Source organism: Manihot esculenta, chromosome 2 (assembly GCF_001659605.2).
Source record: "Manihot esculenta cultivar AM560-2 chromosome 2, M.esculenta_v8, whole genome shotgun sequence".
Lineage (NCBI taxonomy): Eukaryota > Viridiplantae > Streptophyta > Magnoliopsida > Malpighiales > Euphorbiaceae > Manihot > Manihot esculenta.
The window spans coordinates 7,918,082-7,937,884 of NC_035162.2; the positions used below are offsets into that span (position 1 = coordinate 7,918,082).

Genomic DNA, 19,803 nt, shown 5'->3' on the forward strand with positions numbered 1-19,803 from the left:
AAATAATAAAATCAATGTTTTTAGTTCTGCTCATTGGGCTTTATAGCTCACCCCCTCTCCCCTAACCCCAGTCTTGCAGGTGCAGAGTAGATAGAGAAGTCAGCAGAGTAAGAGAAGTTTATGTAATAGCTTAGCTGTGGACATGGTTTGTTTGTAATGTAAAAGTATGATATGTAATGTAATGAAAGTTTAATAGTGTGCTTGACTAGAGTCTGTTGTATTCCCTGTACACATGGTCTTGTATGAGATATAATGTTTTTATGATGCCTATGTAACCCAAGCCTATGTTATGTTATGTTACCCCATTGGAGTATTTGATGAGGACTCCAATGAGAGGTTTATGTTATGTTTGTGCATGCACAGGCTAGGCTTGGCAAGGAAATGTTTGAATGAAAGAAAAGTTTTTAATTTTTTTATGTATGTTGTTGACCATGTATGGGATTAAACAAGTTCACAGGATGGATGTTTGGCTTGCTACGGGTTCTGGCGGCCTTAAGCCGACCTGAATCCTAGCGCCGGTAGTGGTCCGGTTTCCGGGTCGTTACAGCATTAAATGCAAATAGAGCCGTTTATGTTCAGAAATAACCGTTATACCGTGCCCAGAAAAACTCAGGTTCGGCGGCCTAAGCTTAGAGTTCGGCGGCCGAACCATTTGAGGTGAAGAAACTATTCCTTTAAAAAAAAACTTTCGGCAGCCTAAAGTCAGAGTTCGGCGGCCGAACTTGGGTGAATTTCGTCTCTATTCCTCTCTTTCGGAAGCCGAACTTTTGGCTTCGGAGGCAGACTTAAAACATACTTTCGGCGGCCGAAGGTTAAAAGTTCGGCGGCCGAAAGTGCGGGACTTTCGTCTCTGTCCCTCACTTTCGGAAGCCGAAGGTTGCACTTTAGGGGACTGGTTGAAAAACCACTTTCGGCGGCCGAAAGTCAATGTTCGGCGGCCGAACATATGGGACTTTCGTTTCTGTCCCTGACTTTCGGAAGCCGAAGGTTGTGTTTAGGGGGCACAAAAATCCTTCTTTAAATCTTTGAAAAATCATAACTTAGGCTATAAAATTCCATTTTTCAATCCGTTTGAATTTTTGTAACGTATATTTTTAGATCTTTCATTTTGATAAAGAATAATTTCAAAATCACTTCTTTTGAAAAATTTCATTTTAGTCCCTAAAAGTCAAGTACTTTAAAAAAATGGCCATATCTAAAAAACTTTTAGAAAAGAAGGAAACCTTGAGCCATCACACTTAATTACTTGAAATTCACAATAAATAAATTGGCAACGTATAATAAGAAAGAAAATACTTTATAATCACTTTCTTGTAGTATGCTTCTATAATTAGCACTTTTCACTTTTGTGACTGAAGCAATTCCATTTATTTTAATAAGGGACCTGCAAGCTCAATACAAAACACCTTTGAAGATAATTAGTAACACACCAATTGTTTATTAATCATCAAAACAAGGATTAGGACATTTAGGTCTAACACAAGTGAATAATAATTTAATTATATTAGTATAATCAAAGTTTGAGAAATAATAGATTTAATAGATAGAAAATTTAAAATTTATATGTAATTTAACCAAAATTTAAGTTATGGATATAATGAAATGACTCTATTTTATTTGATAGGATACCTCATTGTATCCCAAGAATCAGTGTAACTGTAGTGCAGTACTACAAGATCTGTATATGGCATGTCATACCCTTAAACTACCTCACAATACCCACCAAATTCACTAGGACCAGACTTTGAATAATTTATACATGTAAACAGGGGGACAAAAACTATCAATACAGTGTAACTGTCTATTATTTACACTATAATACTTTATCATATTACAACTGTGCTTTTAAACATTGTCATATCATGTAAATTTATTAATTTAATTCAACTACATAAATTACAAATTCATAATTTAATCCTTAATTAATTAACTATTATTCCTTTTATTATTTTTTTTTATCACAATATACCTTATTTCATTTTTCTTTTTTTTTTAATTTCTATTTTTATCTTATATTATTCTTATTATTCTTCAACATCATATTTACACTATGTCTCATTTTTCTTATTCCTTTAATTTCTATTTTTTTTTCATCTAATCTAATATCTCTTTTTTTTTTGTCTACTATATATATATATATATTTTTTTATTGTCACTATATCTAACCAACTTATTTTTCTATCAAAGAAAATAGAGTCATTTCATTATATCCATAACTTAAATTTTGGTTAAATTACATATAAATTTTAAATTTCCTATCTATTAAATCTATTATTTCTCAAACTTTGATTATACTAATATAATTAAATTATTATTCACTTGGTCTTTCTATTAGGGTAGTAAAATTTCAAATAGAACATAAATAACAATTTCTTGAATTTATTGAAATAGAGTTGAGCACAAACCTTCCCAAGACCTTCCACAAGCTTAAAATTCCCTAACTTTCCTTTTTTTTTCCTTTCCCTTCCACTTCTTCTTCATGAAAAAAAAAAAAACCAATAAATCAACTTAATACAATATTTCTCATAAATATTCACATAAAATAATAAAAAATATCCCTACAACAAAAACCCCTAACATACCTTTAAATTTCCAACCCTTAGTTACTGTTCACTCTCTTTCAACCTTGAATTTTCTCTTGATTTCTCTTCTTTTCTTCACATTCTACTTTGAAAAGGTGTTGGGATAAGATGGGTAATTGATTGGAGGTGGAATTTTGAAGAAATTTTGGTGGGGAAAAAAAAAGATAGGGAAATGGGTACTTCCTCTTAGTTGACGGGAAGGAGAAGGAGAATGGGAGAAAAATAGGTTTTTTCTTCTCTGCCAAACTTTTATTCTTTCTTTTTTTCTTTTTCTTTTTGTTTTTAGTTAAGTGGCTAACCATTGTCACTTGTCTTTAAATTAGATTTTTATTTATCTTTTTTTTTTCTTTCTCTTTTTCTCCTATTTTTCTTTTTTCTTATTCTTTTATTTATTATTTATTTTATGTTATTTCAATTATTTATGTATTTATTTAGTTATTTATTTATTTATTTATATTTTTGCTTTTTTTATTTTTTTTATTTTTGGGATGTTACAACTCTACCCCTCTTATAAAAATTTCGTCCTCGAAATTTTACCTGTATTAAAGAGATGAGGATACTGTGCTTTTATGACATCTTCGCTCTCCCAAGTTGCTTCTTCTACTTTGTGATTCCTCCACAGAACTTTAAGAAGAGGAATTCTTTTGTTTCTCAACTCTTTTATTTCTCTTGCTAGAATTTTCACAGGTTCTTCTTCATATGACAAGTTTGGCTGTACATCCACAGATTCTGCTGGGAGGATATGAGAGGGATCTGACCTGTATCTTCTAAGCCTGGAAACATGAAAGACATTGTGTATCTTGTCAAGTTATGGTGGTAAGGTTAGCTTGTAGGCTACCGGTCCTACACGTTCCATAATTTCATAAGGACCGATAAACCTAGGACTCAGTTTGCCCTTTTTGCCAAATCTCAGCACTTTCTTCCAAGGTGAAACTTTAAGGAATACTTTATCGCCCACTGAAAACTCTATATTCTTTCTTTTCTTATCTGCATATGACTTTTGTCTGTCTGATCCTGCCTTTAACCTCTCCTTGATGATCTTAACATTTTCTTCTGTTTGTCTTATCAAGTCAGGACCCACAAGTTTTCCTTCCCTTAGCTCTGTCCAGCATAGAGGAGTCCTGCATTTCCTCCCATACAATGCTTCATAAGGTGCCATTTTAATACTGGACTGGTAGTTGTTGTTGTAAGCGAATTCCATTAATGAAAGATACTTTTTCCAGCTTCCTTCAAATTCAATAGCACAGCTCCTTAACATGTCTTCTAAGATCTGAATTACCCTCTCTGACTGTCCATCTGTTTGGGGATGAAAAGCTGTACTGAAGTTCAATCTGGTACCCAAGGCTTCATGCAATTTCTCCCAAAATCTTGATGTAAACCTCGGATCTCTGTCAGATATGATAGAGATAGGTACGCCATGCAGTCGTACTATCTCGTTTATGTACAATTCTGCTAATTTTTCAAGGAAATAATCTGTTCTGACAGGTGGAAAATGTGTAGACTTCGTCAATCTATCAACAATCACCCATACAGTATCTTTCTTTCTTGGTGTGAGTGGCAGACCAGTGACAAAATCCATAGTAACTCGATCCCATTTTCATTCTGGTATAGAGATTGGTTGTAGCAAACTAGAAGGAACTTGGTGCTCTGCTTTTACTTGCTGACAGGTTAGGCATTTCGAAACAAACTCTGCTATGTCTCTTTTTATTCCTGGCCACCAATAATTTTTCTTCAGATCTTGGTACATTTTGGTACTACCAGGATGCATTGCATAGGGACTACTATGAGCCTCTTCAAGTATACTCTTCCTTAACTCAGCTATGTCTGGCACACATATTCTGTTTTGGTAATATAAGCAACCATCAGCTTTAATTTCAATCCCATTATCCTTCCCTTCCTGTATTTGTCTTACCTTCGCTGCAATATCCTTATCTTCCTTCTGAGCTTCCTGGACTTATTGAAGCAAATTGGGCCTAACTTTCAGTTCTGCAATAACAGCTCCATCTCTAGCCAATGTCAAGTGAGCATTCATAGCTTTGAGTGCAAGCAAATGTTTTATGCTAAGAGCATCTGCCACCACATTTGCTTTGCCAGGGTGGTAGTCAATAATACAATCGTAGTCTTTTAACAGCTCCATCCATCTCCTTTGCCTCAAATTTAACTCTTTTTGAGTTGGCAAGTACTTTAGGCTTTTATGATCCATATAAATGTAACACTTTTCGCCATATAAGTAATGCCTCCAGATCTTTAATGCAAAGACTATGGCTGCTAATTCTAAATCATGAGTGGGATAGTTTATTTCATGTGACTTTAATTGTCTGGAAGCATAGGCAACAACTTTTCCATCTTGCATCAACACGCAAACAAGTCCATTGTGAGAAGCATCACTATAAATCACAAAGTCCTTACTTGACACTGGTTGTGTAAGGACAGGTGCCTCTGTGAGCATAGCCTTTAATCGATCAAAACTGGCCTGACACTTGTCATTCCATTCAAACTTGACATTTTTCTGCAACAACCTTGTCAGTGGAGCAGCTATTTGAGAGAATCCTTTTACAAACCTTCTGTAATAACCAGCTAACCCCAAAAAGCTTCTGACTTCAGTAATGTTCTTGGGTGGCTTCCATGCAAGGATAGTCTCTATCTTTTTGATGTAAATATGGATGATTAGTATAAGTTTTTGTGTTAAGATTAATGAAATGTTATGAAGTGTTTGATCTGAGTTGAATCTGTGTTGATGTTGAAAAAAGTTTGGGGGTTCAGGTTGAAATTGATAGAAGTGTGATATTACTATTCACAGGTGGAATTAAGTCCATATTTTAGGGGAAACTCTGTCGGATTTTCGGTAAAAAATAATAAATAAATAAATACCATGATTTATATGATATAAAATAAAGGAAAAATAAGAAAACTGTTTCAAAATGTAATGTCTCCGGCTCGGTTAATTAAATAACCGGGTAGGGGGTGTTACACTTGTTAGCCATCTGACCTGCGCCACCAAATAATAGGCTACCTTCATCTTGTGTTCCATGGAGGCCCTTGGGGACGGTCTAAGGGAGATGTTCCTCGTAGTAAGTTATTTGTCATTCTTGATAGCATTTTTGAGTTTTTGATTTTTCTAACTTTATTTTTTATTTTCTGTGGTAGGCCTTCGGCATGTTCATGGAGATCGATGCACGAAATCGATCTCTCTAGAGCTCCATAGATCGGCGTATTGAGGAGGCACGCTGGGATGAAACATTATTGCTATATTTGAGGCACGTGTGCATATCATTGAATTTTAAGAGTAGATTGAAGACCTCACTAAGCAATTGGGGGAGATGAGGGAGGAGGTTTCCAGGTCTTTCTAGCCGGCTTCTGCGGCAAAGTCTCAGTGAGATAAAACCCTCTCGTAACTATTTATTTTGGAGGAGACTCGCTGTCAGCACAATGAGGCCTGGGCCTAGTGTGACGAGGCCTTAGCTTGTGCTACTGTCCTCCAACAGGAGCTTAACAAGTACATCGACGACCCAAAGGGCATGACCTCGGCAGCAGAAGAGTATCGACTTCAGCAACAATAACTCCACCAAGAGAGCCATGCTTTGCAGTTCTTGGTCAGATAGAGAAGTTAAAGATATAGTCCCGGCTAAGCTTGGTGAAGGGTTAAGCAATATGGGTGGTTGATTTACTGGGGCAGTTGGGCTAGAGAACAAGAACTGTGGGCCTTTCTGAGTCGAGCTCAAATCATTTTAGGTGATTCCTATTTCGCCGTGATTGGTCATGTGGATCTTGGTGGGTGAATGAGGATGAGAACTCTGGTGATGATAAGATCTTTTTCGTTCCCACAGACAATGCTAATTGATGTATAGATCCAGCAAGAGGTCAAGTTTTATAATATATTTTAGTAAGCTTGTTTTCTATTTTCCTTGCATATCTTTTTATTTCCCTTATCTTTTGTCTTTTAGTGACGTCTAATCGTCGTCCTACACTTATACCTTCTTTGTCATATTCGTGTTGGCCATACATACGGAGGTATCATATATTTCTCTTTCGTTAGACAACCATTTAATTTCATTCGGCGCCATTTAAATACGATTTTGAACATTACGGGGTTTGTTATTCCTCATAAGCTAACAGATATATGAGACTAGGGCCCTCGCGGACAAATTCTAATCCAGTTTGGCTTACTTGAATTGACTCCGAGCTAACATAATGAGTGGAGCCGCACCTTGGACCCTATTTGAACTTGGATATAGTCTTTTTAGTATGGACTTTACAAGCCCAGCTGTCGTCAGTAACTAATAAAAAGATAGACATATTTATTAATAAATTGTTTATAAGAATATTTATTATTAAAATTACTAAAACTATATAAAATAAGATAAAAAAATTTTAAAATTAAATCAAAGTAATACAGTGATTTGTTTAGTTAAAGCAATTTATAAATTTAGTATCTATAAGTACTAAAATGAAAAATTAGTTTCTTCTATTTTTTTTAATTTATAAACTAAACTTATAAATTTAAAAAATCATTATAAGTAATTAAATTAACTCATTTTAAAAATTTATAAATTGATTTGACGAACCCATAACAATCAATATATCTTTTAACACATTTAGTAGCTTCATTATGTAGGGTGGTGTAAAAAAAACAACATAAAAAAATGTAAATTTAAAATTTTACTATGAAATTATTACAAATTAAAATAATTAAACTAAAACTTTAATGATTTATATTTGAAATATCCATTTATTTTGCTTAATTTAAAGCATAATAATTGAAAATGTTGTTTATTTCATGAATAAAATCTTTTGTAATTTAAAATAATAAATAGATTAAATTTTTAGGACAGAAAAAAAAAAAGAAACAATTATTGGTCCATGTATGCAAAAAGAAAAGAAAGAAAGGAAAAAAAGAAGCAAGACGTGGAAGTGAAAAGGGGGAGACAGAAAGTGAAAGCCGAAAAAGATCAAGGACGATAAAGAAGAGCCTATTGTAGATTTCGGGTGTCACTTCCCGTAAAATCCTCCAACGGGCAGCCCAATCATGGTGCTCCATGATAGTGCTGGCGTTTCTCATTTGAGATAGTTTTCTTATTGTTTATTTTCTTTTGTCTAAAAAACACTGTGTTTATGTAATTGTTCTCCTTTAGAAATTCAACACCGTATTACTTTTATGAGAAAAATACAATCTAATTTATGTTGGTAATATATTAAAACTATTTAATTATTGTAACTTTGAAAACAATAAATTATTTTATTTCAAGTATTTTTAAAATAATTTAAATTTAAAATTAAATTAAATCAATAAAAACTATTTGATTTAATAGTTATGTACAACTGATTTGATAGTCATACAAACAGTTAAACCAAACATTTGATAAACTTGAAACTTTTTAGCTACATTTAGTATCACACTATCATTTAATTTTATTTTTTAGATAATATTATTTTTTTATAATTATTAATTTTAATTTTTTAAAATTAAAATTTTTATACTAATAAATTATTTAAAATTACAATATATAATATATAAATTAAAAATACTATAAACAATATATAAACTAATTATAATATTCATTACTATATAATAATTTTTTTAAAAATAAAAGTTGAAAATTGTGAAAGTAGAAATTGAAATTTCTCAAATTTATTCGGATGTAATTTAACACCGGTTAACACGGGAGTGCTATATAATAAAAATTATATATGTGAATAAAAAATAATTATATTTTAATTATATATATTGTATAATAAATTAAATTTTCACACCTACATGTCAATAATAATCATTTAAAAATAATTTACTAAATACTTATATTATATCAACTAGAATTAATTATTACCAATTACAATAAATTATCCGTTATCAATGTAAATTAAACAATTAAATCAAACACGTTTCAATATGCTCTCAATTTAATTTAATCTTCAGACAATTCTGGCCCAAATTTGTACCGGCCATATCTAGATGGGCTGTTGGGCCGTTGGCATTGCGTAATAAATGTATAACGAATTTTCCTTTTTCACAATTGGTAAAGAAAAAACCTAATATCCACGCCATTATTATTATTATTATTATTTAGTGTTAGTAATTAAGATTTATGTTTTTTTTTCCATATAATTATGTAAAAATCTGCTTTTCATTAATGTTATTGTTTAAATAACGATGTAACAAAATAAAGTGATCCAAATTTTTAAAAAATAAATAAATCAAAACCTTCAACTATTTATTTCCTCAAATTAAAGTATCTTGAACTGCAGATCATTCAACTCTATACTTTCATATTCATAATTTCTGTATCAATTTTTTAGCGAAAATTCTCTCTTTTCGACTATTAGTTATTTTTTCTATAATCACAATGGACGTATAGTTTTATTTGATATTTTTACTATCTAAATTTGTGCTTTTAAAAAGAGTCTCTACATATTTAATATGGTGTTTTGCCTTTATTTTTTATGCTATATTTTTATCCAATAAATAAATGTACTTAATTAAAAACTAATTATAATATGTAATTGAAAAATTAAAAAATTATCAAAAGTACGAAAAATTCATTTTATTATATAATAGTTTTAATTATAACTGTAGTTATTTTTATCGGTTCACATTTATAGAGGTTTATTAATTTATACATTACATCTAAACCAATAATAAAAAATAATGATAAGTTTTATACGTATTTATTTAATAATTTATAAATTTATTCACTCTATATTATAGAAATAAATATTTTTATTTTCACATAGATTAAGAAGATGTAACCGATATAATTAAAATAATAATTTTATTTAATTTTTCTTAATATGTCATCCATTTTATTACTCCATTATAAATTAAATAACATATAATACTCATAGTCATTCATACTAGTAAATGTTATTTCTCAAAACATATTAAATAAATATATATTAGAAATAAATAAATACATTATTTGTTTAGAAAAATACATAGTTTAGAATAAATAGAAGTAAATGGATTTTTATTGGTAAAAAGAGTACTGTAAATAACAATGACTAAAAGTCTAAAACAAAATCCATCTCGAGATTAAAAGAAAAAAAAAAGAAAAAAAGAGAAGAAGAAGCTCGCAGCATGAATTGCAAAACTAGCTTAAACCGCCCAACCCATTGGCATTCTGGCTGGGTATTATAGGAATATGAAGCAGAGGAAAAAAGCCCAAAGCTTCGGAGAAGTGGGACCCTTTCAGAGAGTTGACGTTTCGTGCGCCGGTTTGCAACCCAGCCCTCTCAACTTCCTTTTGTCTCCAAGCCTGGTAAATGAAAATAAGAAACCGTTCTGTTCTCCTGAGTCCTAAATTTGAGTCTATATAGCGAAAGTAACGGAGATTATCCCGACCAAAACGAAACAATACGAGCCAGCAAGCAACACCTAATCCAATTCAATATGTTGCAGCACCAGCACCAGCCTCCGGCTCAGAGAACTCGACGGCGGTGCGAGGGCACCGCCATGGGCGCCATAGTTCTCGATCTCCGCCCTGGTCTCGGTATCGGTCCCTTCTCTCTCGGTAATTTCTCTGTTTACTTCCTTTCATCGCTGATCGTTCCGGTTCCTATGTTGTTCTGTTTGGCTTCTGAGAAAAGATATCTAGTGAAATTATCTCACAATTGGATTTCAATTTATTTTGATTTGTTTTCAGGGATGCCAATTTGCGAAGCGTTTGCGCAAATTGAGCAGCAGCCAAACATTTACGACGTTGTTCATGTGAAGTATTATGATGAGGTTGGCCTCTTAGAGCTAAAATTTTTGGTTATTTGAATGTGTTTCCTGTGCTAACCCTCGAAGTGTCATGCTTTTGGTTAGTTGATTTACTTGAGTTTTAAAAAGTATGTATGCTATTTTGCGTCTCTCTTTCAGGAATCTACTTCTTCTTTCTTATGTAATAATACAGTGCTCATTACTATGCCTGTTACTTGCAGGAGCCACTTAAACTCGACATTGTAATTAGCTTTCCGGATCATGGTTTTCATCTTCGGTTTGATCCTTGGTCCCAGGTACCAAGTTAATTTGCTTCTCAGACAAATTTGTTGCTTGTGTTTCTATCCTTTTTATGAGTCGTTTTCATTTTGTTTGCTCTAACTTTATGGTTCTGAAATTTGTCCTTACTGGTGAGTGGTGACTACATCTAATCTAGTTTGTTTACTCTTGTCCTGGATTCTGTTAGAGACTACGCTTGATAGAAATTTTTGACGTTAAACGTCTGCAAATGCGCTATGCCACTTCCCTTATTGGGTACACTGTGTTTCTCTTTGAAACCTTTTTCTTCCCGCTTTATTTATGTGTTATATGATTTTTGGCTGTTTTAACATTTAGGGGACCGTCCACTCTAGCTACTTTTGTAGCTGTATATGCACTGTTTGGGCCAACTTTCCCTGGAATTTATGACAAAGATAGAGGAGTATACACTCTGTTCTACCCGGTATGTACATGGAAACTTTGTAACCAGAAAATTTTATTTATCAGAATTTGCATATTTTTATATTGCCGTATTGATGTTGATATATATAATATATAGGGCCTATCCTTTGCTTTTCCAATTCCTAGCCAATACACAGATTGCTGCCATGATGGGGAAGGTAATGTAGTCTGTTTCATTCACACGCAAACTTCTTTAACAACTTTAATGTTCTAATCATTTTTTTTTTTTAAAAATTCCTGCAGCGGAACTGCCGCTGGAATTTCCAGATGGCACTACACCAGTAACATGTCGTGTGTCAATATATGATAGTTCTACTGATAAAAAGGTTGGTGTTGGATCATTAATGGACAAGGCTTCTGCTCCTCCGCTTCCTTCAGGCAGCCTGTACATGGAAGAGGTGCATGTTAAGGTGCGACACTTCCTTAATCAACCTGGACATTTTTTTAAAAGGTGTCCAACAATTGGTTAATCAATTTCTCTAGTGGATGTCCATCTGCTATTAGTTTCAATATTGATTTACAATATCATGAAAGTGTGGTACTGTAGTCTCTTTTAAGGCTAAAACTTTATATTCTTTATATTGGATCTGTTTTAATGCCATATTGATTTGTGCAGCTTGGTGAAGAGTTATGTTTTTCCACAGGTGGGCAGCATATTCCTTTCGGGGCATCACCACAGGTAAGTTTTTTGTTGTACATGGTTGATCTCCAATATTATAATCTGTGCGCGTGCAAATTTACACTCATTAGATGATGCATCTACCATTATGATTTCAACCACATTTCTGAACCCTGCAAATCATGCCGTGAAATTGTTGTGTGCTTATATATCTTTCTTCTTAGTCATGTGGAGGATCACTAGATGTTATAGATGCACAAACAGTAGATAAACACGGCTGCAAAGGTAATGAGTGAGAAATCTCATTCTTCATGAAGAAGCTTGGCTGGATTTTGAGGAGGACTGTTAGTTGTGTTTTTTTTTTCTTGTAACACTTGTGATGGTGGAATGATAACTTAGCATATCAAATGAGAATAATGGTCTGTTTGGTATTAATGGTAGAGCTACTATTGAGAAAAACATATTCTTAAACATATCGGTTAGAGAGTATTCAAAATTGATCTAGTTTAGTCATACGATGATCAAATAACAAAAAAACTTTTTTAAAATTGATTTGCTTTTTAATATCTGGTTGTTTTTTTTGTTTTCTCTAAAAAGCGCTTTTTTGGCCCTGCAACTCATTGCGAAATGGTGTCTATGCTATTTGTGAAACAGAGGAAATTGAATTTGATGGCTTCATTCTTCTCATTAGGTGTTGAGGCTTTATTGTTGAAGAATTGAGTTGTTGCAAGGAAAGCTTCATTTATGGGGCTGTGTGTGCACCTATATGTGATAGCATGATACAATGGTTATCAATGTATAACTTACCTCATATTTACCCTCTTGTTTTGAATGCAGGATGTTTGGACTGAATTAGGTCGTCCCTGTGGAATTCATCAAAAGCAGGTATTGTAGAGTTCTATGCTTTCTACATGTAATATTGATTCAGTTATACGACTAATAACTGAATAGAGTATAGTATTTCAATCTAGCAATAAGTACTGCAATTGACTCCTAACCTTGACTTTATGATAACACATTCAAGGTGAAATCAAATAGTGAATACAAAAGCTTTTGTTTTTGGTATTGGATCATAGTTGTGATGTAGCCCTATAGATGCATGACCCGTTTCAATTGAAAGAAACCGAAACTGAGTCATCTTTTTACTTATTTTTGGAGAACTCCTGCCTAGTGCCCAACACCTTTCTGTATGAGTGCGTTTATCCTACTACTGTTGGCATAATCACTATCTTAGTGCTAGAATATTATTAGATTCACAAAAATATACACATTGGTATATATTGATTTTGTTAGCTGTACAGGTAGACCAAATGGTCATTCACTCTGCTTCAGACCCTCGTCCACGGACAACCCTTTGTGGAGATTACTTCTATAACTATTTCACTCGTGGTTTGGACATCTTATTTGATGGACAGGTATTAATGTCTTTCTCCATCCCCCTTTCACTTTGTGGTTTTGGACCTGGAGATGTCTTCTGGAAGTGTTTATCTTGATACTGTGTGTACTGATCTTTTTCCACAAAGTATGCTTTTAACTATTGTGATTTTGCAGACTCATAAGATCAAGAAGTTTGTTTTGCACACAAACTACCCTGGTCATGCAGATTTTAACTCATATATAAAGTGCAACTTTGTTATTCAAGGTTTGGACTGTATTTCTTTGTTTGTTTTTGAGAGACTTTGGTTAACACTGTTAATGGAGAAACTGATGAACTATTTTTCATTTCTTGCTTGCATTTGGGGATTTGCTGCAGTAAATAACTCGAAGAATATTACGCCAAGCACAAAGTGGGACCAAGTTAAGGTATAACTTTTAACCATTGCTGTGCTTGTTTCTTTTTTTTTTTTTGGGGAATATTTTAATGTAGATTTTCTTTGGTTACTCAAGTGAAAAGAGCAACATATTCTTTAAGATTTTTAATTGTCATGTACGTATATATATTCATGGTGCTATCTTGTTTTCCTTTTCTTTTTTTCACCCCATAAAATGTTGGCATTAATTTTTTTTCTTTTGTTATTCACTAGTGGAGGATTATTATAACTAAAGAATATTCACTGTAGGAAATTCTTGGGGACTGTGGCCGAGCAGCTATCCAAACGCAGGGTTCTGCAAGTAATCCTTTTGGATCCACATTTGTATATGGTTACCAAAACATTGCTTTCGAGGTAAGCTGTTTGATAGGTTTATGATCAATGTTGAATCTTTGATCAAAGTTGAACTATTATTAAAAAATATGCAACCTATTTATGGAGTTCTTCCTGCATTTCTCTTGCTAATGAATAATTTCTTTGCTCTTAACAGGTGATGAAAAATGGTTATATTGCAACTGTAACTCTCTTCCAGTCATGATTATTTTCCTCTGGTACACATTGCTATACACTTCTCTTTCTATGTGCTTTTTGTTAACAATTTTCTTTGGTTGCCAGAAATTTTGTTGGATAATATCAAAATTGGATTTCAGTTCAATTGAACTGTACTTAAACCCTAATATTTTTCTTTTATTAAATTAGAAGTCCCTTAAGCTTATGTAATTCAATTTTGCTGGAGAAACAAAGAAAAATTGAACATTCTATAGGGTGGAGAATCTGGTTAAAAGAGGCTGTATTAAGCAATTCATATTAATAATTAACAGGATATCTTGAAGGCCCTGCAAAGTAAAATTAATTTCAATACCATGAGAAATTAGATTTATCCTGTTCATTTTCTTTTACAATCTGTAAATTTAATTGAATATGTTGTAACAAATTCATATTGTTGAACATATGAATCGAATTACAAAATCATTTGAATAGCAGTCTTAAAAATTCATTTTGTTAGTTGGATTTGACAAGAAAGAATTTGAATGAGCTTTGCACAAATTTACTTTGATTTGGTAGATTCATGAGTGGTGGTTGGGTAAGTGTTCTTATAAATGGAGGTCAGATTCATAAATGTGGATGAGCATTTGTTTGAAATTGAATTTACTCATGAATACACCATCTAAAATTTGGTTGATTTTTATGCTTCTTTACTGGTTCAGATTACTAAGGTTTCATTTGGATACAAAAGCTGAACTCCTGAGGATTTGAGTTTGGTCTTTAGTGCAGATTGTATAAATAATGATTTAAGAGGGTGAGTTTGACAATTATCACCATAATAGCGTGCATTTCAAATTCACCATCAAACACATCATCTTCATTCATGAAACTGACCTTGGTTCAGTGGATATGTCCAATTAGAGGAAATGTAATAAATGCTATAGCTAACGAAAACATCAATACTTCCAAACCTTACCTATCCAAACATATTTGTAAGTGGAATCAAAGCAACTTCGAATATGTGTTCTATTTGGGGCGGGGAGTTAGTTTACAATGCTTTGTGCAAGATTATTTCATGTTTTAAGAACCATCTAGATTGCCAATCCTGCGTACTATTTTGGACTTTTCTCCTCAAGTGTCACTAAAATCTTGTTCTTTGTGTGTGTTTTGTTCATAAGTTCTGCCATACTATGTCATTATGTTTGTTATAGCCAAATGATATAATGATTGGAACTTCAATAATTTGTACAAACTCAGGTGGTGCTGCCGCGTGCTTGGACTGGGTGGATGTTGTAAAATTAATTTTAGTGGAAATCGGTGCCAGTTGCCACATCAGCATTACGTGGGGAAGCAGTGTTGGAATTGTGAATAACTGTACTTGCTTTCTTTTTAAAAAAATATATATGGTTCATTTGTACATATGATTAGTACCTATCTGATGTAATTCTTAATAACTTATGCAAGCTTGTACTCAACTCTAATGGCATCAAGATGGATTCTATTGGGTGCTGAAATTGCTATTCAAATTGTTGATTTGCGAACTTCCTGAAAACCCTTGACCAAGAAAAAAACCCATAGTTTTTAAGGAATAACTGACAAAACCTTTTCAATGTGGATTCGAAGCATCTTGGTCTCATTTAACATCTCTTATGAAAGAATGTTGATTTCACAGTATTGCTCGCCATTTATGTGCTCTGAATACAGATTGAAGATATCAGGAGCTAGGAAGCCATTCATGGCCATCAATAAAATTAACTGAAATAAACGGTTTGGCCTCTTGCTCAGTGAGCTCCCTGGACCATGACACTCTTCCTCCAAAATCAGCTCCTGGCCCCGAACACTTGTACTGTCCGTAAAATACGGTCCTGCATTCGTTTGCAGCGAACAATAAGTTTTATCCTTCACAATGCAGAAATTAATTAAAATTTGGCCTGATCAATAGTTTTATAGTTTACTAGTCTACATGTTTCGAGAATTTGTCTAATAAGCATTTCAATTCAAGCTGAGCTAGACTGAGTTGATTATTGGAACTGTAGGTGAGAGGGAGGCACATACATTTCCCTGTTTTTGTCTCCCCAGTTATACCATCCTCTAGGAGTGATGATCTTGTCCATGTAAGTGTATGCGAAGACAACCCTTGAGAAAGTGCCCCATGCTCTGCCCAAGTAGAGAGCACCAGACCCTGTGACCTTGCAGTTGACGAAGGAGAAGCCCGTTTCTTGAAGTAAGCTTCCCCTTTTTTGTGCGGTCAAGGCTCCAAATCTATTTGTTACGGCATGCAAATGGCAATTCTCATAGAGGGAGAGCCCATTTCCAAATATGAAATCGACGGAACCTTCAATGTAGCTTTCCTTGAAGTAATGTCTACCAATGTGATCATAAAGGGTGTCTTGTGCTCCAATGAACTTGCAGCCTATGAATGCTGCGGTGTCTGCTGATATTCGTAGCGCAACTGCCTGCTTTCCCAGAGCTCCAGAGGGTGGCGATGGGGCCTTGTTCTGCGTTGAAGCACTTGAAATTGTATCAAAAAGCAGCTAGTCTAAATGTCTAAATAAGCTTGAATGAACGAAAGGATTGTTCTGAAGGTAACGAAATTTTCATAACATAAAGTCAGGAGATATTGGAACTACTATAAATATGTAACGCTGACCTTGAAGGTAATATTCTTTGCAATGAAATAAGGAGAATTAACGGCAAATGTTGCAGAGCCAAAGGTACCCAATTGATGTCCCCCCTGCCCCATTTTGTCTGCTGTATCATCCCACTCAATGATCGTCTTGTCAGCTCCAGCACCCTCCAGGGTAATGTAAGCCATGCTCGCAGGAATTTCAACCTTCTCCCTGAATTTTTCATTCATTCGAATATTAAGATGCAACTCAACTACACATTTCAAATATAAGAAAATGTCAAATAGACGTAAGACCTCTGAGCAATAAAGTGTCACCTGTAAGTTCCGGCGCCAATGGAGATAACCACCCTGCAGTTATTGACAACTGGTATAGAATTGACAGCTTTTCGCACTGTTCTAAAATCTACTGAGCTTAATTTCTTGTTCACTTTTATGGTCAAACAGGGCTTGAACCTGTTTTTGGCCTTCTGGAAGAGAGCATGCTTGAAGGAACCCGATTGCTTTGCTTTTAGCCATTTCAGATAAGCTTCTTCAGATGTGACAAATCTATTAGAATTAGACCCATTTGGAGTTAACAATGAGTTTGCATTATTTGCAAGCAAAAATAACATGAACAACAGCTTCATTTTCACTGATTTTGCAAGAAAGATAGAAAGAGAGAGACTAGGAGAAGAAAAGTTGTTAAAAGAAATGCTTTCTATTAGTTACTGAACTTTTGCCACTATAAGAAGATAAGGCAGATAGGATGCTAGAATGAGAGATTTTGAAGGCTAAGTAGAAATAAAGAAAGACAGAGGAATCAGACAGAGTATGGCTTTATGTGCATTGTCTCTTCTCACCATACGCATGAGACCTAGCAGAGAATTTTTAAATTGTAGTGAAGTGGTACTACATTATGCTTCTCTTTTTGTCTGTTTTTATTTGTCAGATAAGTCAAGAAATGAAAACTAAAATACCCAAATTATTACATGTAATAAATCGCTTTATGTTGCAACTCCACACACTTGGTTCATCACATGATGAGGTTTTGTACGTATTGATTCTCTGCTGACTTGGCTAGTAGGCGCAGGCAGTACCAGCTTGCAAGTGTTCAAAGCCAGAGAAATTACAGACTTGAAAAAGAACAAAAATTCTGGGAAAGATGGCCCAATTGGTTTGTTTTTAGTTTTCAGTTTTCCACATTTGTTCTTTTTGGCTCTTCCTTTCCTTTTCCTTTTTGGAAAAAGAAAAATTCATGCTCGTCCTTAATGGTGATATTCTAATTCTAAGACATTAATATAATAGGCATGATTAAAGCTGTCATAATTTATAACCATATTCCTAAACTAGGTCCAATTATTGTGGAACCAGTAAAAAGTTGGTCTTGAAATGGAAAACTAGTGGTTAAAATTAATGAAAGAGTTGGGATATTTAGTTTGCTAGCTCTTGTCATCTACTAATACACAAGTATGTGTTGCTTTGGAGTAAAAAAGTGAAAGAAAACCTGCAATCATTTATCATCAGATTATAACCCAATAAATTTTTTTAACCAAAATCCATCATCTATTAAATATTATCCGATTTTTTTCTTGCAATTTTTTTATTTTAAATAAAAAAATTATTTTTTTTTCAATTAAAAAAATTTTCATCATGAATAATTTCTTATCATTAGAATAATTTTTTTTTATATAAAATCATTTATGTAGAGATATATGATTTTTTTTTCTCTTCTAAAAAGAGTAGTGAGTTTCCTTTTTACATTTTTTAAAAAGTTGTATTTGGTTGATTAGTGTATTAGAGATTATTTAGGTCATATAAACCTGAAATGAACAGAAAATTCTGGACAGAACAGAGAGTAGACCAGAAAACATAGAATAAATAGAGGTTGTTGATAAAAATTGATCCGCTATTTGGAGGGTGAAGTAGCTTAATTAGGGGAAAGAATAAAGGAAAATGGTATTTTTTTGGGAAGAAGATGGCAAAAGGATTTGATGATGAGGGAGATGCTGCATTGCATTTGCATGATCCATATTTTTATAGAAAAATGATAGCAACTCTCCAATGGTGTGGAAGATAATTTGCCTCTATAGGTTAATAAACAAAAAGCACCTTAGGGTTCTTTAGAATTGTGTTTTTATAAAGCTCAATTTATTCTTTTTTCAAGGACAATATATAATTATCACAATAGATATTTATCATAATTAAATTATATAACCAGTTTTTTTTATAATTTTCTCTAATTTTAAAGGACAAGTGATTTCTCAAGCTGCAATAAATTAGATTAATTTTTTATTAGACGTCATAATGGTCTTGGAAATTCATTCGGTGAGACGCGATTATGATCAGAGGTGCATCTATCACCGTTAACGAAAAACGATTGGTATCATATACCGAATACTATCACTTTGGGGGGCCCCAATCACATTTCAGCCGCTAATCTCATCTTCGACCGAAGAAAAAAAGTTCAAACTCAGAGTCGGACCCATTTTGCAATCCAATTAAGCGGCCCTCTCCGCTCCGATCCGTGGCTGCGCCAGGTCGGAGCTCAACCGAACGTCCCTTCCAAATTGTAATATGAATTGATTGCTGGCATCTATTTGTGTTCCTTTTCCGTAGCGGCGTCGGGATGACAGTGTTTGGACTGACTGGTAGTCCCTCACGATGTCGATTCTGGATGCCTTTAAATGGCCCAGGGTAGTTTGCAGGCGAATCTCAGCTCTATATTGATGAATTATCTTCACAAATGTGATTGAGAGTGTTGTATGCCATAACAACTGTAGGCTTTAAATCGAGCTGGTGGCAAATCTGGGAATAAGGGTTCTGAGGGTGCTCTAACAGCTGTGAGTTGATGTCAAATAATGTGTAATGATTTTAGCCAATTTAATTTCTTTATTCAATGCTCATTTCTCTACATTTTGTGAATTATTGCTTCTTTTTTACTTAGTTTTCTATAAATTGTCTTGAGGGGCGATGTGGGGGGTGGGGAGAGAGAAGTCTCACTGCAGCTTTTTGTCGATCGATATGTTCTTGTGCATGCATTGGGATGAAATTCGGCAAGCTGTGATGCAAAGAAACTTTACCTGGTCATTAATTAAGGCCATTGTCCCTTGGATTCATGCTTCAATGAGTACACTTAAGGCACATGTAGTAGGTTCCAATTTGCCGCAGGTTTAGGAATTGGCTTGCTTGCTATTGTGATTTTAGTTCTATGTGCATATATAATGCTAACATACATGAATACATGGAAGTGAATATTGCAGTTCACTTTGTTCTATTGACCC

The 19,803-nt window shown here is 33.7% G+C and overlaps 2 protein-coding genes across 2 annotated transcripts; one reads left to right on the forward strand and one right to left on the reverse strand.

Annotated features, from left to right (window-relative positions):
• The first annotated feature begins 9,774 nt into the window (after nt 1-9,774).
• On the forward strand, nt 9,775-15,434 carry LOC110609703 (PHAF1 protein At3g51130). The gene is made up of 15 exons (XM_021749477.2): nt 9,775-10,087; nt 10,220-10,302; nt 10,500-10,574; nt 10,745-10,812; nt 10,894-10,999; nt 11,096-11,156; nt 11,242-11,408; nt 11,615-11,677; nt 12,455-12,502; nt 12,919-13,032; nt 13,169-13,259; nt 13,371-13,420; nt 13,678-13,782; nt 13,919-13,979; nt 15,172-15,434. Exons 1-14 carry the CDS (start codon nt 9,967-9,969, stop codon nt 13,964-13,966), a joined length of 1,200 nt encoding a protein of 399 aa, XP_021605169.1. The 5' UTR covers nt 9,775-9,966; the 3' UTR covers nt 13,967-13,979; nt 15,172-15,434.
• A 95-nt stretch (nt 15,435-15,529) lies between these two features.
• On the reverse strand, nt 15,530-17,520 carry LOC110609704 (probable pectinesterase 53). The gene is made up of 4 exons (XM_021749478.2): nt 16,859-17,520; nt 16,565-16,754; nt 15,970-16,412; nt 15,530-15,779 (listed from the first exon to the last, which is right to left on the reverse strand). Exons 1-4 carry the CDS (start codon nt 17,167-17,169, stop codon nt 15,629-15,631), a joined length of 1,095 nt encoding a protein of 364 aa, XP_021605170.1. The 5' UTR covers nt 17,170-17,520; the 3' UTR covers nt 15,530-15,628.
• Nucleotides 17,521-19,803: the final 2,283 nt, after the last annotated feature.